Genomic DNA, 23934 nt, shown 5'->3' on the forward strand with positions numbered 1-23934 from the left:
AAAAATTATGATTTTATATTTTTCATGGACCTTTTTGTATCTTATTGAATCTTTTTGCATGACATTAACATCAGCTTCAAGTATTTAGCTAAAACAAAACAATAGCTCTTGCTTATTACAGGGCAGTAGGGAAACGACCAATATAATGAGATTTATAGACGTGCGTTTCATGAGTATATTATTATCTCATTTATATCTTGAGTAACAGTTAACTGTTATTTATTTATGAAAGCAGTGCAGATAATAGGGGCTGCTAAGAGTAATGGACCGTGTGCCGCGACTGCTGACACATCTGTCGCTTATTTACACATTTTTTTTAAACTACAATAATTATTTTTGCTTACTCCGTTTATTCAAAATACAGATTGATTAAACATTTTATGTAATACAAATATAGCTTATAATTTTAAAACGAAAATGTAAAATATGATTAACAAAATTAACGTATTTTTATTTATTACAGAGGCTTTCAAATTATATATTTTAAAACTTTTCTTTATTATAAAAACAGGTACAGTTACTTGTTTTTCTTACATAATAATGAAATTGAGAAATATTACAAATGTTTATTTCATAAGCATCCGGATTTAAAAATGGCATGGAACCGCCGTAAAATGTGCTAGTATCATCAAAAAACTTAGCTTAATTTGGTAGCTATAAATCTTGATGAAATTGAGGAACTAGAGTTATACTGTATTGTCTTATTGGTGTATCTACCTCGTACTCCAATAATTTAAGGATTCTATGTTTTAAAGAGGAAGTGACACGTTTTGTAGCAAATTTTCTACTCAACGATAGGGTAAAATAAAAAAAATACAAACTATCCGAGCCCAAATGGAAGTGGAGAAGAGAATTACTGAATTGTGGTTGTGGAGGGAACATTTAAATTTTTTGCAGTATTAGAGTTAGGTAGAGATGATGGAATACGCTAAGAAGACGTTGGAATAAACATATAGACCTACCATTCAGTACGGGAATAATCGGGCCTAGTAGTTGTATTAGGATCCGTCCGGGAGAAGGGAACAGTTGTCTGTACTTTATTGTGCAAATTATGAGGAAGGCAATTTTATAAAAACGTAAATTTGAATCATCATTTATAAGTAAATATCAAACTTCTGGATAGAATCTAGGATCAACAGATATACACTTTAATTACAGTGTTATTTCAATAACTTTTTATATCTCGAAAATTCCATAGCACTAACGCATAATACATAATTACTTATTAATCTTAATATTCCCAAATACATTTTGATATGAGCAATGCTATAGTTGTTGAATTAACGAGTACCAGAATTAATAATTAACTCGTAATATCTAAATCACGGCCGCACCGGTTTCAACAACACAAGAAATGATGTTGTGTCATCGCACCTGTCACTGTTAAACGCCGTCGAATAGCTCGACATACGGCCTGAATAAACTATGCATTCATCTCTTTATTATGACGTGTTAATCCAGGATTAACATCAAATGTTAACAAATGTTACCAGTTAGTAAAAAATAATACGGCTACTAAAACGACTAAACGTTAATTTTTATCTGCAAACCGAAATGACCTTTATATCGTTACACAGAGAGTGTTTTTATTAGTGAGCCGATAGAATTGAATGGATTATTGAGGGTAGCTAATATTATTCCGGGGCGTTTGGTGTTGCCTTTTCATCCGCTAAGTATAAACAGGGGGGTGTGTTCGGTGTTTGATCGCGTTCGACCGCTGCACTGTCAATTGATTTACTCTGTTTTGTCGATATCTAACCTAAGATTAATAGACTTTATATTATTAGTTAGTGATAAGTATTTTCTAGCAATAGTCCTAATCAATACTCAAAAGATACGCATGTCTGTTTATATTTTGGAAATAATAGCTTTCCATTTGTATATAATGATATCAATAGCCAAATGTGTAAGTATTTTTATGTTTTTTTGGCAAGTTCGATAAATTATTTTACTAATTGCTGACTGAACAGTTTAGACTGCTAAGCACGCCAAATCCCCATTATTATATAACAGTGACTTAAAAAAATATTAATTTCATGAACAAAATATCAATATAAGTTAGCTTGTGAAAAATACTGATTCATTTTTTTGTGTAAATTAAATTATAAATTAAAAAAAAAATCTATTTTACATTACTACCACACGGTATAATATAGTTCTGAAATTAACAGTCAAAGGGCTGTAACAAAAAGAATAGCTCACATATTAGTTCATTTAACTTATCGAGGAAGATCAAAGTGTGACGGAGGCTAGTGCGCAATGGATGAAGAGAACCGGCGCCCCGGCTACAGTAAATATTTGCTCGCCCTGCCCTGGCTAATGAATACAATTAGATCATTCCGCGCGGCCTCACGTTTTTCATACGCCCCGTGGGTTCGCCCTCTGACAGAGTGTCAAATAAAGACGTGTTAGCGCTTATGTTCTATGTAAAGGTTTATTAATATGGTACCGTTTCGAATTTTGACGTAGTCCCAATGTTTGTATAAGTGAATGCATAAAAAGTATATGGAATCAATATAATATTATATACCTATGATTAAGTCCTTAATATGCTATTCGTTAGTCTTTAAAGCGAATAAGCATAAATATACTTAAAATCATAATATCTGTATTAATTAAACAGTTTAAATTACTATACCTTGAGTTTATTATTATACAAAATAATATACTCATATATAAAATATCTTTAAATTTTACTGTTTTCCAGTGCTAGGTACAATCTTCTATATAAATTATACTGTAAAGCGATAGTAAAGTTGCTGATATTACAATATAATACTCATATATTACATAGTAATAGTAAAAAAAAATCTGTAATAATCCTTGATAAATTTTAACTCTACATTAGTTTTAAAAAATTGAGGTAACTGGCAACGTCCAATATACAATTTTTCCAATAATTAAGTGATGAATCATAAATCTTAACAGAATAATTTGTAATAATAAACACAATGAAATTTGTTTTAAAAAACGCACATCTATTATTCTGTTATAAGGCTAAAATTATTACAGTGGCGCGTGGGTTTGAACATTTGGCACGTAAACATTTTATTAAGACAACTATAAACTATTGCACGTAATACACATATAAATAAACACTTTTTCAAACTAAGATCTAAAGAATGAAGCGTGTCACGTGGAAAGGCACGTCTTTAATATGTAATCTTTTACACGTGGCTTATTTCTTTCAAACAAGTAACACCACCTACGTAACTGATCGAATTAGAAATTGAATTTTAACAACTGACACCAATCATTGTACTATTGTCGTTTCAAGAAGGTCATTATAAGGTCGAACTAATTAAAGCTTCTAGATTAAAGTAAACTTTCTATCGTTATTCTGACTTCTGAATTAAATATTAAACTGTTCTAAATAATATATATATTACTAGCTTTTGCTCGCGGCTTCGCCCGTGTGAAGGAGTTTCTCGGGATAAAAGTCCCATTTGTGCATTGTAATAAAGTATCCGATTTAATTATATTTATGGCTCACTATTTTGGTCATTGGCTTTCACATAAAAGGTAGACAGCATAGCAAGTATAGCTGTCGCGGACTTTTAAGACTGTTTAGAACAAACAATTCTACGGTACATCATCTTTGTCTAACTCCAACAGTTTAGGCAGCGTACGCCAAGATAGCCATTTTTATTTCGACTTACTTGATATGTATCGTTATATTATAGACCAAATTACTCAAAATCATTATAAATTATAGCATATGTGTTATTCTGATGTATAAGCACTATAGCTGTAAAGTTTCATCCAAATCCATTCAGTAGTTTTTTCGTGAAAGACGAACAAAAATATATACATACATACATCCTCACAAACTTGGGCATTTATAATATTAGTAGGATTAGGAAATCTATTTAGTACTTAATAGTAAGTACGACATTAGTTGACTGGTAACACAAATAGACCTATATACTTTAAAATATTCAAATCACTGAAAACAGTTTGCGTGATATCATAAATGGATTTTAAATGATACAATATGAAATAAATTAAAAAGTGGTATAAGGTCGAAATCTCGGTGGTAGAGCATCTCAGCATGTATACTTGAATCATCCCGACTTATATTCCATTTTTTTCATAGTTTACATAATTATTACATATTCCGTTATTTTCTAAGAAACATTTTTAGGTTTTGAGTAACTTGATAAATGACTAGTATCTCATTTGTTTATACCGTTGAAAGTGAAAGAAAATTTGCAGTAGTAAATATATTCAGAGTTCTTTTACTACATTTTAGGTACCTATTATTAAACGTTATACACGTATTTTAATTTTGAAACCTACTTAGATATTATTATTTAGTGTTTACTCGGCTGTCTGCAGCCATTTTTATCGTAAAATTTATTTGATGTAATAAAACATTTATAGTTAAAATGTACCGAATGTTTCCTGGTTTAGTAAAAAAATATATATTACATCGGTCAATAAGTCCCGAGCCTAAGTAAGAAAAAAAATTTTTTTTTACGAAATTCGATTTGATTCATCTAGATGGTCTCCTTCAAAAGTGATACAATCAATCCAGCGCTTCTCAAAAATTTCTATACCCTTCCTATAAAACGATTTGTCTAACCCTTCAAAATACGCTTCAGTTTCAGCGTTCACTTCTCCATTTGGGCCATTTTTTTTCCAGAAAGCATTTTTTTCAATTCAGCAAACAGGTAATAGTCGCTAGGAGCCAAAACTAGAGAACATGGTGGATGAGACATCAACTCAAACTTCAATTCATGCAGTTTTGCCATTATGGCGACCGATGTGTGACCGGACATTGTCTTGATGGAAAAGCACTTTTTTCTTTTGCATTTGAAGCCGTTTTTTCGTGCTTTTCATGTTTTAGACGCACCAGTAATGCCATATAATATTCACTATTGATCCTTTCTCCCTTCTGAAGATAGTCAATGAATATTATAACTTGCGCATACCAAAACATGGAAGCCATAACCTTGCCAGCTGACATTTGTGTTTCTAGTCGCTTTGGACGCCTTTCGTCGGTTGCCGTCCATTCACTTGACTGCCGTTTTGACTGGAGTGTAATGGTGGATCCAGGTTTCATCTGTTGTCACATATTGCAAGAAAAAATTAGTTTGGTTTCGCCGTAAAAGCTTCAAACAGCACTCTGAGGCTTCAACACGTTATTGGTTTTGGTCAACGGTGAGCAAACGCGGTAGCCGCTTTGAACAAAGTTTTCTCATGGACAAATGTTCACGCAAAATGACAAAGGCATTGCCTTTTGATATCTTTAGAATGTCGGCTATTTCCTGTAACATCACTTTACGATCATCCAAAAAGATTTTGTGTACTTTTTTATATTATTTGGAATCACAACCTCATTTGGACGTCCTGAGCGTTCAGCATCATTGGTGTCTGTATGCCCACGTTTAAATTCAGCAAATCAAGCTTTAACTGTTGCTTTTGATGGAGCAGAGTTCTCATAACAATTATCGAACCAAACTTTTGTTTCAATGGTATTTTTTTTCATTAAAAAACAACGTTTAATCCACACTCGAAATTCTTTTTCGTACATTGTTTTAGAGATACTCAAAGTAGCATCACTAAAATCACTATAACTTTTAAACAAATAGTTAAAAGGTTATGCAATTTTGATATGTGTTACATAGAGGTCAGTAATTTTTGAATATCGATAGTATTTATCCGTTACAGCGCCATTTATATACTAGGCTCGGAACTTATTGACCGATGTGTTACATTAAATTCTTCCTTTCACCAAAGAACAACCATAATAGTACATCCAAATACCTCATTGTTCTTCTATACAAAGCATGAGGGTGAGTGGAATTCAGAGATTCTAAGTGTATTCTATTCTTTTTGTAATATACTGTAAACGACTATAGGATAACCATGCACTATGCGGTCAAATTGAATGGAAAAATCTGAATCAGTTCAGTCGATCAGAGGCAAACGCATACATGAAATAGTTGTATAACTTCATTTCTGGTTGCTTCAACTTACAAGTGATCTTAGAATTAAAGAGGAATTTTTTTTAAGTTAATTGGTCACCATTATATCAAATAAGATCACTATGATAACAAATGGCTTTAACCAAGTGAACACATTAGGAAGTTATAGAAAGACTTTATGAATGAGGAATCCGTATTTTTACCTATTTGATGAATTGTAGTTAAAATATTGACTTTTCTGAAAATGTGGTCCGCATTATATCCCAAGCAAAGTCACTGTGCTTACAAATTGCTTTAACGAAGTGGTAACATATAAAGAAGTTATAGAAAGATTTTATGAATAATGAATTCGGGTTTTAACTATTTCATAAATTGTAATTAAAATATTGTTTTTCCTGGAAATAAAAATTAGTTAAAGTCCAAAAAAACATGACAATGTTTCGGACATTTTGAGATATTCTATCTTCAAAATCGTACAACTCTAATTTAGTTTGAAATACAGGAGTCGGGCGGGCTCTCACGAGTTCGGTGCTTGCTAGACATGACGGCAGGTCGAGTTGGAGTGACGACGTGCAACCCGCTGAATACATTAGGCTGTTTGGTGTTTGTTCGCCACAGCGCGCCACATGGCGACACACCGACGTGTTTATTTTAATACTCAACCTTTGTTGTTCGCCGCTGTTTGTACTGGAAACAGTATTAAACTACCCCTTACGGATTTGAATTATATGTCATTGTTGGTCGAAGTATTAACATTTATATTTTTATATTATTCCCTCTCAAATGAACTGCATAAAGTTTAATATTATTACACAAATATATTGTTAAATGAAGTTTCTTAAAAAAATACCGAATTAAATAGTTAAGGAATTAGTTACGATTCCTTGATATATTAGTACTTACATTCTACAGTGAACGCTTGCCGGTGTATGATCAACTTATCGTTAACTCTTTCTGTTTCAGAAACTCTTTTTGTTTTCATACACGTCACCGAGACTCCAAAAAATCCTTTAAAATGTTATGTATAGATCTAATTCTAAAATTGTAATGGTATTTAGGCGAAGTTCTCGGGACTTAAAGTAATAATATATTTTATTATGTAGCTACTCGTCCATTTTTGATCTTTCAGAATAATTGTTGTCTTGTATGCATTCAGTATTTCTAACGTTGCGAATGACTCATTATCAGATTGTCCGTGTGAGATGTGATCCGTAGCACAGTGTGTGCACTCGTATATTTAATTACATTATGTCGATGTTCCGCCCGCGAGGTTGCACCGGGCCCCGGGCCCTGTCGCGCCGCCCGCGCCTGCTCCGTGCCAATTCGGTTCATTTGCAAAGTGCATTTTGATGCCGTGCTCGATTGTTCCGACCCCGCGCTTAATTGCCCGCCAGTTTATTTATTGTTGTCATTTGTTTATATATTTAAACGTAGCATTTACATTTTATGCAGTTCCATTTATTTGCAATATTACTAAAATTGGCTGTTAATCTTGCGTTGGTCATAAATGTTCCATCCATATTAATATCGCACTGAAAGCAATTCGTTTTATTGAATCTGTATTCCCATAAGCAAAGGCCGTTTTTCGATGTGTTTACATTAAAAGCACGAGCAGCAATTGATAACAAATTTCAACAAACACATCGGCAGACGTTTATTTGCCTGAGGCCCACGCTCGGCTACACTTCGACTTCGCATTCTGCTCGCCGCGGTACCGCCGTATCGGTACTCATTTGTATTGGCAACGGAATTTGTATTATTTGTTTGTTTGCGGATGCCGCATACGTTCTGGGAGCTTTGATTTTTTCCAATTCGGAAATAATGCGGAAGGCGTGGTGCTCGGGGCGATCGGGCTCGTGACTCGCTAACTCCAATCAAGCGAGTCAGTGTGTTCGTTAGTCGCCGGGGCGCCGGAGAGTTTTGCCGCTTGGTTAAACCGGGCACGTATCTACGTGGGACCTTTCCACTCAGACCCACTGATTTTCTTTTCGACCCAATGAAATGATGAACTTTACCAATCGACGACCTCATTTGCTGAACAAATTTACCGCGAGAATTGTAGAAATACCTGCCACTATTACTACTTGCTACAGTGGATTTGTTAAATTTATAGCTAAACTAAATATTAACTTGCAGTAACTCCATAGCATACAGATATTGGTAGGTGTCTAAAACTTTTACAAATACACGAATATTATATTATATACACAAGTAATAATGCTTGATTAAAATGCTTGAATGCATTATGCTACAGCTTATGACAATAAGTCCGTTTGAAACTGTAGCATAATAGTTTATAATATAAATTTATTAACATATAAATGCATTCTCTTTGATCAAATTTACTTCCCGATACATCCAAATTATTAGGTAGATATATAAATTACGAGTTTTATGGAATTGTGATCTCTAATCCTGTAGAAAAGTAAAGAAATGATTTCCATTGCCTAAGTGAAATGTTAATGATGTGCAATCGCCTCATGTAAAATTATGAATATAAAGTTATAAGAAGTAAGCGAAATGGAATCAGTTTAGCATGAAGTTTGATAGATCAATTAATATTTTTACTTAAGAAAAGAGGAATTTTCGGGTTTATATCTAAAGCTAGCATAGAAATTAGAATAATATTCATGTCTATTTATATACATATATTCGTCTACGGGACATAACCATCTTTTTACAATTAGAGGCGTTCTAACCGAAGTCTAGCTTTAATAGTTATATAGGTAAGAGTCAAAAAACCCCTGTTTACTAGCTATCAAAATTGTACTTCGATTACAATGACCTCAATTGTATAAGAATTATAACATATTATGTTCCATTAAGCGACGTATATGACATCATATATCTAATTAAGCTATTTGAATCACATGATTTAATAATCCTTTAGACTTCACTTTTACAGAAAAAGGATAATATACCTAAACACAAATAACGATTTCAGATTATCATTCACACTGATCCATTCAAAAAATAAAACATGTAATTTATTATTGAAACAAGCAAAGCGTCTGCCTGATGTATTGCAGATATTTAAAACTTCAGTGATCTACATAAAATCTTTACTAAGACACCGAATTAAGATAGATTTTCGTTTTAAATTAAAATAACTAGATTTTCTTCGCGGCTACGCCTGTGTGAAAGAGTTTTTCGAAATAAAAGTCCCGCTATATATTTTCCCGGGATACAAAGCCTTTGTCCTTCCCAAAGTCTTGAACTCTTTCCATACCAAATTTCATCACAATCCGCTGGGTAGTTTTTAAGTTTATCGTCTTCAGACATATAGAGAGATGCGACAGGGAACTTCGTTTTATAACATAGTATTTTGAACTTTTTAAGAGTTTATGGGGCATACGCAACTGAAACTCTCAAAACGAATAAATTTTCTTCACTTTTGCAACATTTTTCATTAATGTTCCGCTCCTATTTGTCATAGCGTGATGATGTGCCTATAGGCTTTCTCGATAAATGCGCTCTCGAATACTAAAATTATTGTTTCAATTCGAACTAGTAGTTCTTGTGATTGAAACAAACAAACTCTTTTGCTTTATAGAAGTATAGATAGATTAGTTTTAGGCGTCTAGTTCTAAGGTAATTCTGGAATATTTTAGAAATTTAGTTATTAATATTTTAAATATTAATGCGACATAATTTAATAGTTTTAATTTATTTTCTATATCAGACCAATAAAACTGTGTGTTGTATGTACACTTTAGTATATCGGTAAAACTTTTCGGTGAAAATAGATTTTGAGTATTGGTTTCATTTTGTCATTGGATTAATGTGTGACTTTTCTTTGACCGATACAAAGAAACAAGTAGATGATAATAAACAACATTGTAATGACTTTAATATAATTGTAAATCACTATGTTTTTCTCAGTGGCCATAATTCATTGCTACAAACATTTTCGTGGGTATTTTAGGATTTTGTTTATCTACTTCACTGACCTACGTAATAATAATAGACAATAGTAACGGTTACAATGTCCTCATAAATATATAATAATAAGACTGTGTACGTAATCATGTTAGAAATTTCTTAGAAATACAAATTGCAAGCAGTTTGATGGTACATAATGGAGTACAAGTACATGTTAATGATGCTATTATTTTGGAAAGAATGCGGAGTGCATATTACGCTGGCACAGACATTCAATGATATCACGATTATTTATATGCAATATGTTCTGACAATGCGCCCACCAGAGATTCTCCACGCCAAAGGGTCGGAGTGTTATTTCTCACGTTAGTTATCTATAACGAGAGTAGAGGGCACAAGGGCATCGATATGTCGTAAATATGATGATCACGGTAGTCAGTTGTCCGCGCGACGGCCATGCAGAAGCGGACGTTCCAGCTAATATGCACCTGCGCTTCTCATTGACATACGACTAACGACCCACACATCAACACAACTAGTGACCATATATCTTCTGCTTCAATGTCAATGTTTACTGATTTAGACTTTAGTCATATGCAAATATAAATCAATTGGTTTAATTATACTCGCGGAAGGGTAATACAACAATTTTGTTACCGCTATGTACACGGCGGATGTCTAGACGCATTACGACTTGTAAATGATAAGGAACGGAGTTTTCGATGTATTTCTAGAATGCTAGCAGGTCATTAACGTTTGTCATAGCCATTGCCAAGGAAAATTTACGCAGGCAGCTGAAGACGTCTCTAATATTTACACGTATTGAAACGCATATATACACATGTTGGACTAACAGACGTTCGAGACGTTACTATTTTGCCAATATAATGTAGTTTGTAAGATTTTGTGGGGCCTATTTGAAATAATTATGAAATGTGATACTAAACTAATATTCTAAAACACTAGCAATGTAATGGAATGCGTATAAATAGTGAAACGGATCCGATTCGGGGAGTCCGTCACCACGGCTTTTCACCAGTGAGCACGTATCGACATAGCATTTTTTACTCGTAACTGTGCGCAATCAGCGCCAGTGGCAGTTGCAATTATCTCTCGCACCAAATCGAATTATGATCAATTCGGATTTGCGCGCACCCGAACGAATATAAAACGGTTTGCATTTAAATTTGGCGCGCGATGCATGGGATGCGTTGCCATTAGTCGGGTCGAGCGTTAACTTTGTTTGTACATTCGTCCGCTTCGATGTTTTCATTATTTTTACTGTTTCCAGATTTGTTTACTGTGTTTCCTGGTAAAGACCAAAATATCTACAAGTACACACTGCAAATTAACAAGTTTTAATTTATTGAAATATCTGTAGATATGTTTACAATTTGATTGTCATAAATCTAAAAGCTTATCGAATAGGTCACCCCTAATATAACACTTCATAAAAAATCACTTTATATTTGAGATTCTGAATTCCAATGGAGATCAAATATACTATTATCATCTCTCACTTATCGAAATTAGGTACGAGCACGTATTCTTTATCAATTATCGCTTGGAAACATATTGATGCAATAATGTTCCCCTCTATAGTAGAGGCAGCTTTTTCCCCAAGCAGTAGGATTTGCTAATTTATTTTTGTCAATAATTTTGATATTTTATGTCTATAACGAAATATTTATAATTTTAAAATCAGAATGCTAAGCATCATAATATTATATCCAGAATAGTATAATTTAGTTTTATAATACCAAAGCCCAAAATTCATCTTGGGCGGTAATTATTCATGACACAGAAATGATTCTTAAGTAATCGCTAGTACTTTGTGCTTGGGATGACTACGATAATAATTATATACTCATTGATATAAGTTTATAATTTATATGTTACTGTTAATAACCGTTAAAGCTGTCCACTTAATATTCATTCATACATACTTTTTTAAAATAAAATAACGTGATTATTTTAATATTTCACTTTTTTTCTCAACTCTGCTCTTCAAAAATTTTTCAGAATAAAACATTTCACATTTCATATTATTAGCAGGATATTATGTTTATAAAGGTATATTATAAAAGTATAATATTACTAAGAAAATGCTTAATTTAATTCATTTCGTTTGATCTACAGGTATGGTTTCAAAATCGGCGGGCGAAGTTTCGCAAGCAGGAGCGTTTAGCGCAACAGAAAGCGGGTGAGGCGCCAGTCAAAGCGGAGGGCAAGCGGGATAAGCCTGCGTCCCCCGCACCTTCGCCGCATCCTGCGCCCGCGCCGCCTTCCAACCAGCCCACCCACCACGCTTTGCCACATCTCTCACCACCAGACCTCAAACCTATTACCTCAGCAGGTAAATATACTATTCTTTAAAATGTATTGAAAAGTAAAGAAAATGTATACATTAATATAATTAAATAAAATTTTATAAGGTAACCTACCTTAATAGGTATCTATCTCTCCAATGGGACTGGACTTAAGATAGCATAATGCATGATGTCTATGACATTTTGCAGCAATTGTTGAATTAATTCCGCAAGCCAATGCAAACGCACGGAGAACAAGTGCCGTCAGCTTTTTCAAAATTAGCAAAATCTGCATCTGAATCAAAGAAGAGACCTTGTCATTAGTTAAAAGATGAATTATGTTATTAGAATTGCCAATGTTACATAATTTATTATATTATATTGATTTTAGCGAGATAGATAACTTTTTTTATTTTCTTATGTGGGTGGGCAATAGTCGAAAGTTTTTAAATGTAAATGTAGGAGGCAACTGCAGATAAATAAATTTAAAGAGAAAAAGCAAGACAAATATGGTGTCCGAGTATCTTATTTTAACGATAAATCCATTTATTGTTACTTAATTATGAAACGGACGTACATCGGTTAGTATTCTGTAGAACTAGCAGTAGCTTTGTAATTTAAACAATATTTCAGAATCCGTTTGTATTTAAAAAATAGAACCTCGGTTATTATAATTATTAAGCAAAGATAAGTAAATTGTTATAAATTTTATTAGCCCGACCCTTGTGTTGAATTTTTGAATTAAGAGATGTAATTATATATTTCCTAAATGCATAAAATTAATGTTAATAATCTGACAGCCGAGCATACCTATTCAAAACATCGATTCAAAATGTCTGTAGCGTGGCATAACAGAGCATAAAATAATAATTGACATTAAAGTAATTTAAAAGTGGAGACTAAATAATATTAAGTAACTATAAATTGGCTACTTTAAGAAATTTAATGATTTGAGATAGGAATTAACTACGATTGGTTAGGAAGCGATAAGTAGATGAGGTTAAACTGAATAATAAATTAGAAATAACATCGTGCTTTAACTATACAATATAGAACACTACTTACTAATAATTTAGATTCAGGAAGATTTTTTATGAAATAAAGAACAACAAATAATGGTTTATGGTACTCTAAAACGATACGTCGCAATTGCATTTCAATTTGGATTCCAGAATAATTGTTCTCTAGCATTCATAAAATGTACATATATAGAGAGGAGATCAGGAAGCAGGAGGAAAATCTTGCAGGCGAGCAGTGTATAATAGAATACATACTAGTTTGACACTGCACAAAAAATAGGGCCTATGATTATTCCACATTTTTTTTTATTAAATTAACACGTGTGTCACTTAATGTTATGTTACACGATTCCGTGTATTAGAAGAATTATGGATGCTTTGCCGACTTTATATGTAAATTAGATAGGATGGGTTAGGTTAGGAGTATATAGGCCCACAAAATTCTCCTCTTTATTGGAAAATGCAACAGCTAGCTGTACTTCGTTTTCTTGGTGACAGTAGTGTTATGATTCCATGGTATTCCATTCCATGAATACAACAACGATTACTCATCTTTCATTCACGCCAAAGTAAATAAAATGCCTCCTATTTCCCTAAACTTCAATTTGCATTATATATCCAATAAGATTTTAAAATAAGTTACTACAATATCTTGTCTTTTTGTTTATTAAACGGAAATATTTTTTTTTTACAAATATCACCACATTAGTCGACATGTATTATGAACTCTACTATAAATAGATCCGTGTGTTCGTATGTTTATGGCCAAAGTTTACGCATTTAGTACGACAGTCGGCTAGTTGGAAGCGTGTTCATAGCAACACATTAATCTATTTATTCTCTCCGTAATGAGCTGTCATAATACAGTGGCTTGATGGCTACTACTGCCTCTCCGTTACAAAATAATTTCAAGGCTATGTGAGAATATTAAAAAAAATTATAGTCATGTCATCATTATAATTATGTCTTGAGATGCTTGCACGGAGAGATTTTTTAGATTAGGAAATAGTGGTAGCTACCTCGACCTTGGAATAGGACAAGTTTCTTTGGAGACTGTTCAGTGTTCATAAGTTTTTAAAATAAACTGATTAGTTTACTCCACATAAAAAATTAAAATATAAATTGGGCAATTATAATAAATAAATCATAAAATCCACCCTGCATTAAATAGTGTCCCACAACTGGGCACGGGCCTCCTGCACTTCTGAGAGGGTTTAATGTATGGTACCTGTGATATTCAGAAGCCCCAATAAAACCCCTATACTTCCCTAACAATTCTTCTATGGCCAGCAGTAAAGTCATATTTTTAGCAATTGTTTGTGGTCATGAGCGGTGCAGGTTATTGACCATCAGGTGACCCACTTGTTTATTTGCCGGGGCTTATAAATGGACTTAGGTGAGAATGGTTAGCCATCAGTTAAATTTTGTCCGTAAATTATAAGTTGAAAATTTATGTAATTTTTATTGGTATACGTAAGATACCTGCTATAAAATCATGATACAAAATGTAAAAATAACTGCGACTTTCTTTACATATAACACGTTATTGACATTGAACCCTTGTAAAAATACGTCGGAGCATCTTATTATATACTAGCTTTTGCTCGCGGATCTACCCACGTGATAACGTTTTTTTTGATAAATATTTTCCCGGAATAAAAAGCACCGTCGTATAGCACTCAAAAATTTAGCTTTCTATTAGTGAAAGAATTACCTAAATTAGTTCAGTAGTTCTAAAGATTTGCACCTACAAACAAACAAAGTTTTCCTCTTTATAATAATAGTATAGATACAAAGATACATTGAATTTTTCATCCGCTAACAATATTATTTTTCTAATAATATTATAATTATCCATAGCCGTTTGAAACAAAATTAATCCTAGAACTAATTAATGCTATGCTGTCAGGTGGCGTGGATTATCTATTACATCATAATATATGTTCGGGTAATCATCGGCTTCATAATGTTGCATGGAATATGTACTATTTATTATAACTTTAGCTATAGCTTCCATATACATACTAATTAATTGATGTGAAACACATAAATATTTGTTTATATGTCGTTATACCTATCATGGAGAAAATTATGACCATGTTTATTGTCCTATAGTTTTTATTTAGATTTTCATTGAAATATGTTGTTACTTGTCAATAAATTAATATGACGACTACAAAAATGGTAATAAATAATTTTTACTCAATAAAAATATATCTTGTAAACATTTATTTTCGTAAAATTTCGAGATGTATTTATTTCGGTTTGATTATTTTGGCAAGTGTATGCCGTGGGTGATGATAAATGAGGATTATACGCATAACTCACATTTTTTTCTTAGAACAGCCTATTTAGCTCAACCGCTAATGCCTGTCACTTCATGGATTCTAAATAATTAAGACGGTAATCAGTAGATAAATAAAAAATATTACTTTCTTTTGTTATTGATAAAAAACTTTTTTCGGGATCGTCATGTTTTTGGTACCTTCATGGCCGATATTCAACTTGTGACGTCATGCGTTATTTTTGGCCATCATCTTTCCTATGTTACATTGATCGTTGGAATTATAACTGAATGACTCACAAATTCCAACCAATGGGAGACCTGATCGTATAATTTTAGCTCGAATGTTTACGTGGGCGAAAACAACAAGGCTGTTTCGTCATAATAAATACGTCTCTTTGAATTAAACAATCTTAAAAATACCTAGATCAGATCAGACGTAATTGATATAGAAATAGCAGTAATAATTCTTAATTTAATGGTCAATAAAATGTTGATTTCGTAATGGTAAAGTATAAGACAGACATTATTGTTATTACATTAGTGTGTTGTCGCACAGTATAAGTTGTTGACGTGTGAAAATGTTTGCACTATTAATTTGATGTTAAAACAAAATTAAAATATTTCTTAACATAAGTTTAAAACTTGAATATAAATAATGTTATGGTGTAAGTAGTAAGAACTAACGTAACATAGTGGTAGGAAGTGACATGGCGGGCGCAGGCTGGCATCATGGTTCACCGGCTAATAGCGGACTTGTGGCCGTATTAATCACATTAGCGCCGCCCGCAGCCGCCAGATTTTCACTTCGGCTCATTTGCGCTAATTGTGCGCGCGATTGTCACTCAGGCTTGAATAAACAACGGAGCCGCGCGGCAAGGATTAGGTGATTAGTGCTTAATTGCGTTACCACGATTATTTCATATTTGCCCGTCGAGCTGCAGTCTGATTTCAAATTTGAGCAGATTTGTATGTGCGAGTTTCGCCTATTTTAATAGTTTGCAAATTAGATATTCGGCGGCAGGTATTTTATGTCGGAATTAAATGAATGTGTATGCGATGCTGTTAGATCATTAACTATGTATACTGTACGGACGTTATTCCTCTTGTTAGTGATACGACACGGAAATTTGATGTCGTACATTATATTCGCCAATCAGAATTTAAAAAGTGTTATCTATTGTTTCAGCCAACAAACTATGCGAAGAACTGAACGGAGTTGGAGGCGAAGGACATGTGCCAGTGAGCAGCGCCGGCGGAGGCAAATGGGCCGGCGGGTGCGGACTGCTTCGCCAGCCGTCGGGATTCCCTCTGCTGGGAGTCGCACCACATAACTATCTCCTCTCCGACCATCTCGGCACCCTTGCCAAAACGAATAACCATCTTTTCTAATGGGCGTCAAGTGGTCGCCCCGTTGACTCACCGTTCGCGCCGCGATGAGTTGCTGGGTGCGCACAGTGAATCGAAGACCCGATACCCACTTTTCTACATGTAGGTACATGATTTTGCTGTAATTGGACTCAAGTGAATATTGACTGGCATCGTTGGTGGCCCGGACTAAACAATGGTCTCACGCGCCATGAGTGACAAGTGTCCATTAAATATACTACTGCAATAACGAGGTTACAATTTAGATAATATATTTATTGTAAACAGCTTAACATACAAGCTTTTTGTATGTACGATGTATTTTTAATTAGAATACGATGTAGGCAACGATTTCGTAGTTAGATAATATAATAAAATTTATATTTTGTGTGATATGACTGTAAATAAACATTCCCAAACATTGTATACGTTTTATCGAAGTATACTTTCCTATAAAGGCGAAACGCGTTTGAAACTATTTGTAATGTACTTTAATATCCTATGAACCATTTAAATTTTATTTACTAATGTTTGAATAGACACGTGCCTACTGCATGGTGTCTATTTTCTGTAGACAAATCCTGCAATAGAAATTGTAGAATATGAGCTGTTTCTTTGAATTACGTGTTTTATGTGTGGATATGTTATAAATATAGTGGGAAAGGATGGAATTGTAAATATGTAATAAAATAATGTTTGTACATATACGTAATAATAGTGTACTACGAGTATGTGTAATAAATTGATGAATTTGTGGAGGGTGTTTTAATAAAGCGAATTATAAATCGTCATAAATGTGTTTTTTTTTACCTGTGTATATATAATATTATGTTGACTTTTCTTTTGTGTAAATAGTCAAATGACGAATATAATAATACATTCCTGGTACATATGCTGAGTGAGGTCCCGCCCTTGAATCGTGTTCAAAGATTACTCGACCTTGCTCTAGGGCCGTCGTACCCATTTCGTTGACAATATTATGATTAATGTTATAATGAATTAAAAAAGGTCATTTCATTTCACTCTTGCCAATTTACTTTAAAATTGTTTGCTAACATTTAGCAGCGTACGTATGTTTACAAGCTTTTGTTCGTAATTCCGCTCGCATTATTTTTTTTTACGGAACAGGCAGCTCGGGTTCTCACAAAGACTTGTGGATAATAAGGAGTACTCATGATTTTTTAAGAGTAATAACGTTTACACATTGCCACGCCGATATAATCCTATTCACAAAAAAGTACAGGTCGCTATTATTTAAAGGATTAACTGTTTTACAGGTTTTTGCTCCTTCGATCTGAACGCAATACAATTCTTTCCTTGGATAAATAATAGTCTATAGTTCTCAGCGATATGCAATGTACGCAATGAACCCTATTAAGTAGGCAAAGAAGTTAACGAATTTTTAGTTTTTTATAATAACAGGATAAATGCTTATAACGTAGTTCTTAATAATTATAAATATTCAAAATAATAATTGTAATAAAACAAATCTGAAGCCATTTTTTTTTGCTGTCCATGTGACAAGTTGACAAATATAAATTATAAAAATATCACCTCTTTTATTTTCATTGTTTTCTAAAATGACGGCATAATGAACGATCATGAACGATAGATAAAGCGTGGGAAGTGTTCCTTAAAATATGTTGATTGAGGACGCATACATAAATAATTCTAAAACATCAAGCTGTCAGGATCCAAACGCAAATACTTGCACTTCTTTACTTTCATCACATGCTTAGACACTTTTTATTTGATGCAGTGGCATAGATTTGTAACACTATTCGGTAGTAAACAAGCATACCTATATCCGGCCCTCCTTATGGTGAGCAGTGAGCACTGAGCGGTTACCGTAGCATTCAGCACTGCATGGAAGTAATAGTACAGATAAAAGTTACACGGACAGTCAATATCTTTTTACAGATTTTTTAAAGCATCCTATCTTGTACTCACTTGAAGTATGATAGGGATAGCATATTTCACATTTTATTAATTGCGCGTGGTATTTCGTCTTTACCTCACATCATTTATGTTCCAAAAGGTGATGAAGAAATCCATAGCGATCACGAGTGTTAGTGGACGGCAGTCATATCATGACAAATAATAACACGAAATTTATCGCACACACGGTAGAACACATAATAGTCCGACATATTTAGAAGGCACATGACGTGTGATTTATGAAGTTGCAGTCTAATTACTTTGTTTACGTGCAACATATAATTAATTGTAGAAAAACGCTTTCCATACATTAGCGCATTAATACATTACTTATAGCGACTGTTTAAGATATAACATCACTTTGAAAGTTTTCACATTTAATTTTTTAAAAGGTCAATGGGTCTGATTTTTTTGCAAATGTATTTTTCAAGGTAAAGTATAAGAAATGAAGGTAAAATATATATTTTTTGTAAACGAAGGCGTTTGAGCGTGGGCTTCGGTGACAATGATAACTCGGCGGCCACTCATCGACGCGGCGCGGCGCGGCGCTGCGCGGGAGCACGCGGGCGGTGCGCAGCGTGGGCGGTGCGCCGGGTGCAACGTGGAAGCTCGCCATAAAGCTTTATAAGGAGAATTCAGGCCTTTTCGAAGTTGCAATACAGTTGGATTATATTTGAAAATCTGTATTTATAAAGTATAAGAAATTGTTACATGCCTATTTAATTTATTTCAAAGGAATGTTATATGTTTGACTTATTTTATCGCCGTATGTTATACGCCTTAAAAATATGTTTTTTTTTTAATATTTGTAGTGTTTAATAGATTCACGTTTATGTAAAAAAAAATATTAGAGTCAATAAACATTTTAAAGACACTCTACACTATCAATTTAACTACAATATTAGAAAGCAGTTATAAGTATAACAAATCATCTTTAGAATATATGATATATAAATAAACAATGTATTCTCACATTTTACATTAAAATGAAAATGTAAGCAGTATTGTTTACATCGATCGACGTTCTGTTTACCTGTAATCTGTTTGTTGAGTAATTCCTAGTAATACTATGTGAGAGGCGGGTGGGCATCATAATATATCAGTAAAAACCGAACATTCTAGTTCTTACGGTATATACAGAGGGTTACTCATAGGTATTAGGTGCTGGTTGTTACATTTTACTCAAATGACGCAGACGCTCAAAGAAAACTTCACGTCAAAACAGAAGTATGTGTGTGTGTGTGTGTGTGTGTACCACATTAATTAATTATGTTATAATTCTATTATTATAATTAAATAAATTCAATAGTTACATACAAAGATTATGTCATAATAAAGTTAAGTAACCTTAAGTGAAAAAAAAAAAACAATACCCTGCAGGAAAAAAATTGCCATAATTTTTTTTATGTATACAATGTAAGATTAAGGTAAGGTTTATGAAGATAAATCGGAGGTTACAAAACATATTTCGTTTTATAATTGAGTTATACCGATATCTTAAATAATAGACAATAATTTATTGGTATATTACGACTCAAATTGACACGTATAAATTTAAAGTATTTAGGCAGATGGAAGAAACATCCATGATCTTCGATGCTGTATGCATAACATAAATGAAGCTAGTAATAAATAGTACCTAGACATATTTTTTTTTAATAAAAAACGCTGTTTTAATTTTGTAAGGAATCGATATGTTGTACTCTTTATTACCAAATCTAATTATAAGGAGATAAACCATTGATAAGTTTATTTATTTAACAAATACACGCGATGAATCTGAAACCTCATCCTTTTTGAAGACGATTAACCGTTTTATCTGTAGGATTCGAAATGGATAAACATCTTTAGTTTAGGCACAACTAGCTGCATGAACAATACTACATGCCATTCGTAATAAGTATGATGTATACGACATACTCCGTATTACTATAGTGTACCTCAAAATCAAAATGTGTTAATAAGTGTAATTATTTACATTTAAGAAAATCTCGTAGGTTTTATTTTCTTAATTCATTTATCCCATGGAAAGACACCGAGCCTTCTAAGAATAATATGTTATAAAATACATAGGCATATTGTTAAATATTATATTATTTATAGTATATATAAAGGTAAATAACATTAACACAAAGACAAATAGAAAAACATAAAATAGACCACTTTGTCTATTAAAGTCATTCTTAATTTTTATTAACTTTACAATTATAACTAATACGTACAAAATTCCAACAGTAAACTCAATACTTAGTATCTCATATGTAATAAGTTAAAATAAAGTTGAGTCAGAGGTTATTTTGTGGCGGGCGGGTCATCGGGTGGCACTGCGTGTGAGTTTTCCAGAAGGGCGCAGCCTGCCCGCGACCGCTATAAATACGTGTTCTCTGCTTTCAGGAGTTCAGTCTACTCGTGCTTCCCAACGGCGCATTACCTCCTCTACACTGAGCAGAAACACTCACACACTCTCACAAGATGTCTCTGGAACGTCAAGTCCGCGCCAAGGTCAGCAAATTTTATCATAAATCATACATTTTTATGCCCCCAATCGTATTTATAAATGATTTCACAAAATATTTATTTTCTCGTATAAAAAAGTCACAAATAAAATCAAAATTATATTATATACCATGAAATCCATAATATTATCACATGTAGTGCAATTTGATGGGAAAAATATACATATTTATATGAACGCAATTTTTTACATGAATAATATATTATTTTAAAGTAGAAAATAAAAATACTCAAATTGATATAAATAAAATATTGACTAATAAATAATTCTCATTCATAAAATATTCTCTACTGATAGATTTTTATATACTAGTAAAAAATTGTGATCTACGGCATATTTAATATGCGTACAATAACATTTACAGCTCGCTGCCAAGCGTAGCCCTGAGCAGGAGAAAGAGGCTCAGGAGTGGATTGAAGGTGTCCTTGGCGCCAAATTCCCTCCTGGTGAAGCGTTCGAGGATGTCCTTAAGGACGGCACCGTCCTCTGCCAGCTCATCAACAAGCTCAAGCCTGGCTCCGTCTCCAAGATCAACTCCTCTGGTGGACAGTTCAAGATGATGGAGAACATCACCAAGTAAGTTTATCCATAGTAGTTATGTGATCACCCCTTGATTTGATTGACTTTTTAAATTGATTAGTAGGTATCTTTCCAATTTCCATATAATAGTCTCGAGTCGCTTCCATTTGTATTTAATATCTACAAGTACCCACAGTATCTTTAAAACATTGGTCGTGAATGAACTATATAAAATTCAATATACTCAAATATATAATTTATTACAGCTTCCAGGCAGCCATAAAGGCATACGGTGTCCCTGACATCGATGTGTTCCAAACAGTCGATCTGTGGGAGAAGAAAGATATCGCGCAAGTCGTCAGCACACTGTTTGCTCTCGGCCGTGAGGTGAGCTTATTAACGAACACCAATTCATTGCCAAATAACATTGAATTTATAAACTCAGATATTATAAAGCAATTATATAATTGTCTTTTAAACTGTATTGACTTACTACATTACCATTTTTAATTTTTTTTGCCTTCTATTTCGAGCTGATTAACATAAACATTACGAAAATAGGAGTTACATGCTTTAATACGAAATAGCACGTTTACAATTTGTTTGCTTTGAGATACATTTCAAATTTGAGGACTTGGAAGCGTGCCAAGTTTAACCAAATTTTACGAGTATCGTGCAACATTACCTCAGTTTTCATAAATATCCAAGGCCACGCGGTTTAGCAGAGGCCGTTAGGAGATTATTCGAATTTCACACATTCCATGTTCAATATCAAATATCTTGCCAGTAGAATAAATGCTAATAAACTCTGTATTTGTTCAGACCTACAGGCACCCTGAATGGAACGGACCTTACCTTGGCCCCAAGCCCGCTGAGGAGTGCAAGCGTGACTTCTCTGAGGAAGTACTTAAAGCCGGCCAAACCGTGATTGGTCTTCAAGCCGGTTCCAACAAGGGCGCTACCCAGGCTGGACAGAACCTCGGCGCTGGCCGCAAGATCCTGCTCGGCAAGTGAGCGTACCACCTGAGAAAAGTGATATTAATATATAAGTATTTTTTGTACAAAACTGAGTGGATATGGATATGGACGCTAAAGAGACTGTAAGCCTTTGAGAATATCTAGTCAAGTATGATAGCTTAAGATTTACTTGTCTCTTATAACGTGGAGTATTACATACCCACAATTACTCGTAGATATTGTATACCTACATTTGACTATATTGTTCCATGTAGCGCCAAGATGATTTTGTACATACGTATTTAGGATTAAGTACCTACATATATTTATTTATTTCCATTTTATATAATAAAATATTCTTATAAAATTTTCTACATATTATTTCGTCTGAGAAATTAACGAGTTTTTTAATAATCCATGTAACAGAAATGTTAATGAAAACAATATTATTGGTAAAATATCTTTATGACCATTATGTACATAGACCTTTTTTTAAAACATATTAATTACCTTATAATAAATAGAATATACACATGAATTAATATAAAGGTGTATTTGGGTGTGTATATTCATGTATTTAGGCCAAGTTCTAACTGACCATATAAATGCAAAAACATAAATAATAATAAATATCGACGTCCGTATAAACTATTTGTTCAATATCTGGACTAAAATGGCAACCAAAACGTCACTGTCATTACCGATTTATTTACTTGAACAACAAATAATTTTACTTATTTGACTACTATTTTTTATTCAAATCCAGGTTTACACTTAGACTTCGAGGTCTTATATTATGAGCGCCACTCTGTACATAACCACTAGGTTTCAATATTGACCTTACTAAAGTCAGTTAACACAGTAAATGTTCGGAACGTCAAATCTAGTACGTAGAGTTCTATATATATAAAAATGAATCCCTATTTCTTTTGGTTACGCCATCACGCGTCAACGGCTGGAGCGATTTCACTATTTTTTTTTGTTGTGTTTTTATTGTCAGGAGAAGGTTCTTATGAAAGAAAAAATTAAAAAAATTGCACGGCAAATTTGAAAATTTAAGAAAACTTAACGAATATATTAATTTTATATAACTGTCAATTGTTTGGAATAACTGTCAGCGATTGACAGAATGCGCGCTGCAAATTCATAGTTAAGACCGGACAAAGTCTGTCGGGTCAACTAGTCAATGATAAGAAACAAATAATTGACACAA

At 33.3% G+C, this 23934-nt stretch overlaps 2 protein-coding genes across 2 annotated transcripts in view; both read left to right on the forward strand.

Moving 5' to 3' along the window:
• The window catches only part of LOC115452330 (paired mesoderm homeobox protein 2A-like), a 35244-nt gene extending 17661 nt beyond the window's left edge, over nucleotides 1-17583 (forward strand). Inside the window, exons 3-4 of the mRNA XM_037441502.1 lie at nucleotides 11952-12168; nucleotides 16614-17583. Coding sequence (XP_037297399.1) covers nucleotides 11952-12168; nucleotides 16614-16816 — 420 coding nt within the window. The 3' untranslated portion in view covers nucleotides 16817-17583. The remainder of the gene's footprint in view (nucleotides 1-11951; nucleotides 12169-16613) is intronic.
• A 3541-nt stretch (nucleotides 17584-21124) lies between these two features.
• On the forward strand, nucleotides 21125-23089 carry LOC115455100 (muscle-specific protein 20). Its single transcript, XM_037441470.1, has 4 exons — nucleotides 21125-21232; nucleotides 21610-21821; nucleotides 22031-22151; nucleotides 22587-23089. Exons 1-4 carry the CDS (start codon nucleotides 21203-21205, stop codon nucleotides 22776-22778), a joined length of 555 nt encoding a protein of 184 aa, XP_037297367.1. The 5' UTR covers nucleotides 21125-21202; the 3' UTR covers nucleotides 22779-23089.
• The last annotated feature ends 845 nt before the right edge of the window (nucleotides 23090-23934 follow it).

This window comes from Manduca sexta, chromosome 22, assembly GCF_014839805.1.
Source record: "Manduca sexta isolate Smith_Timp_Sample1 chromosome 22, JHU_Msex_v1.0, whole genome shotgun sequence".
Lineage (NCBI taxonomy): Eukaryota > Metazoa > Arthropoda > Insecta > Lepidoptera > Sphingidae > Manduca > Manduca sexta.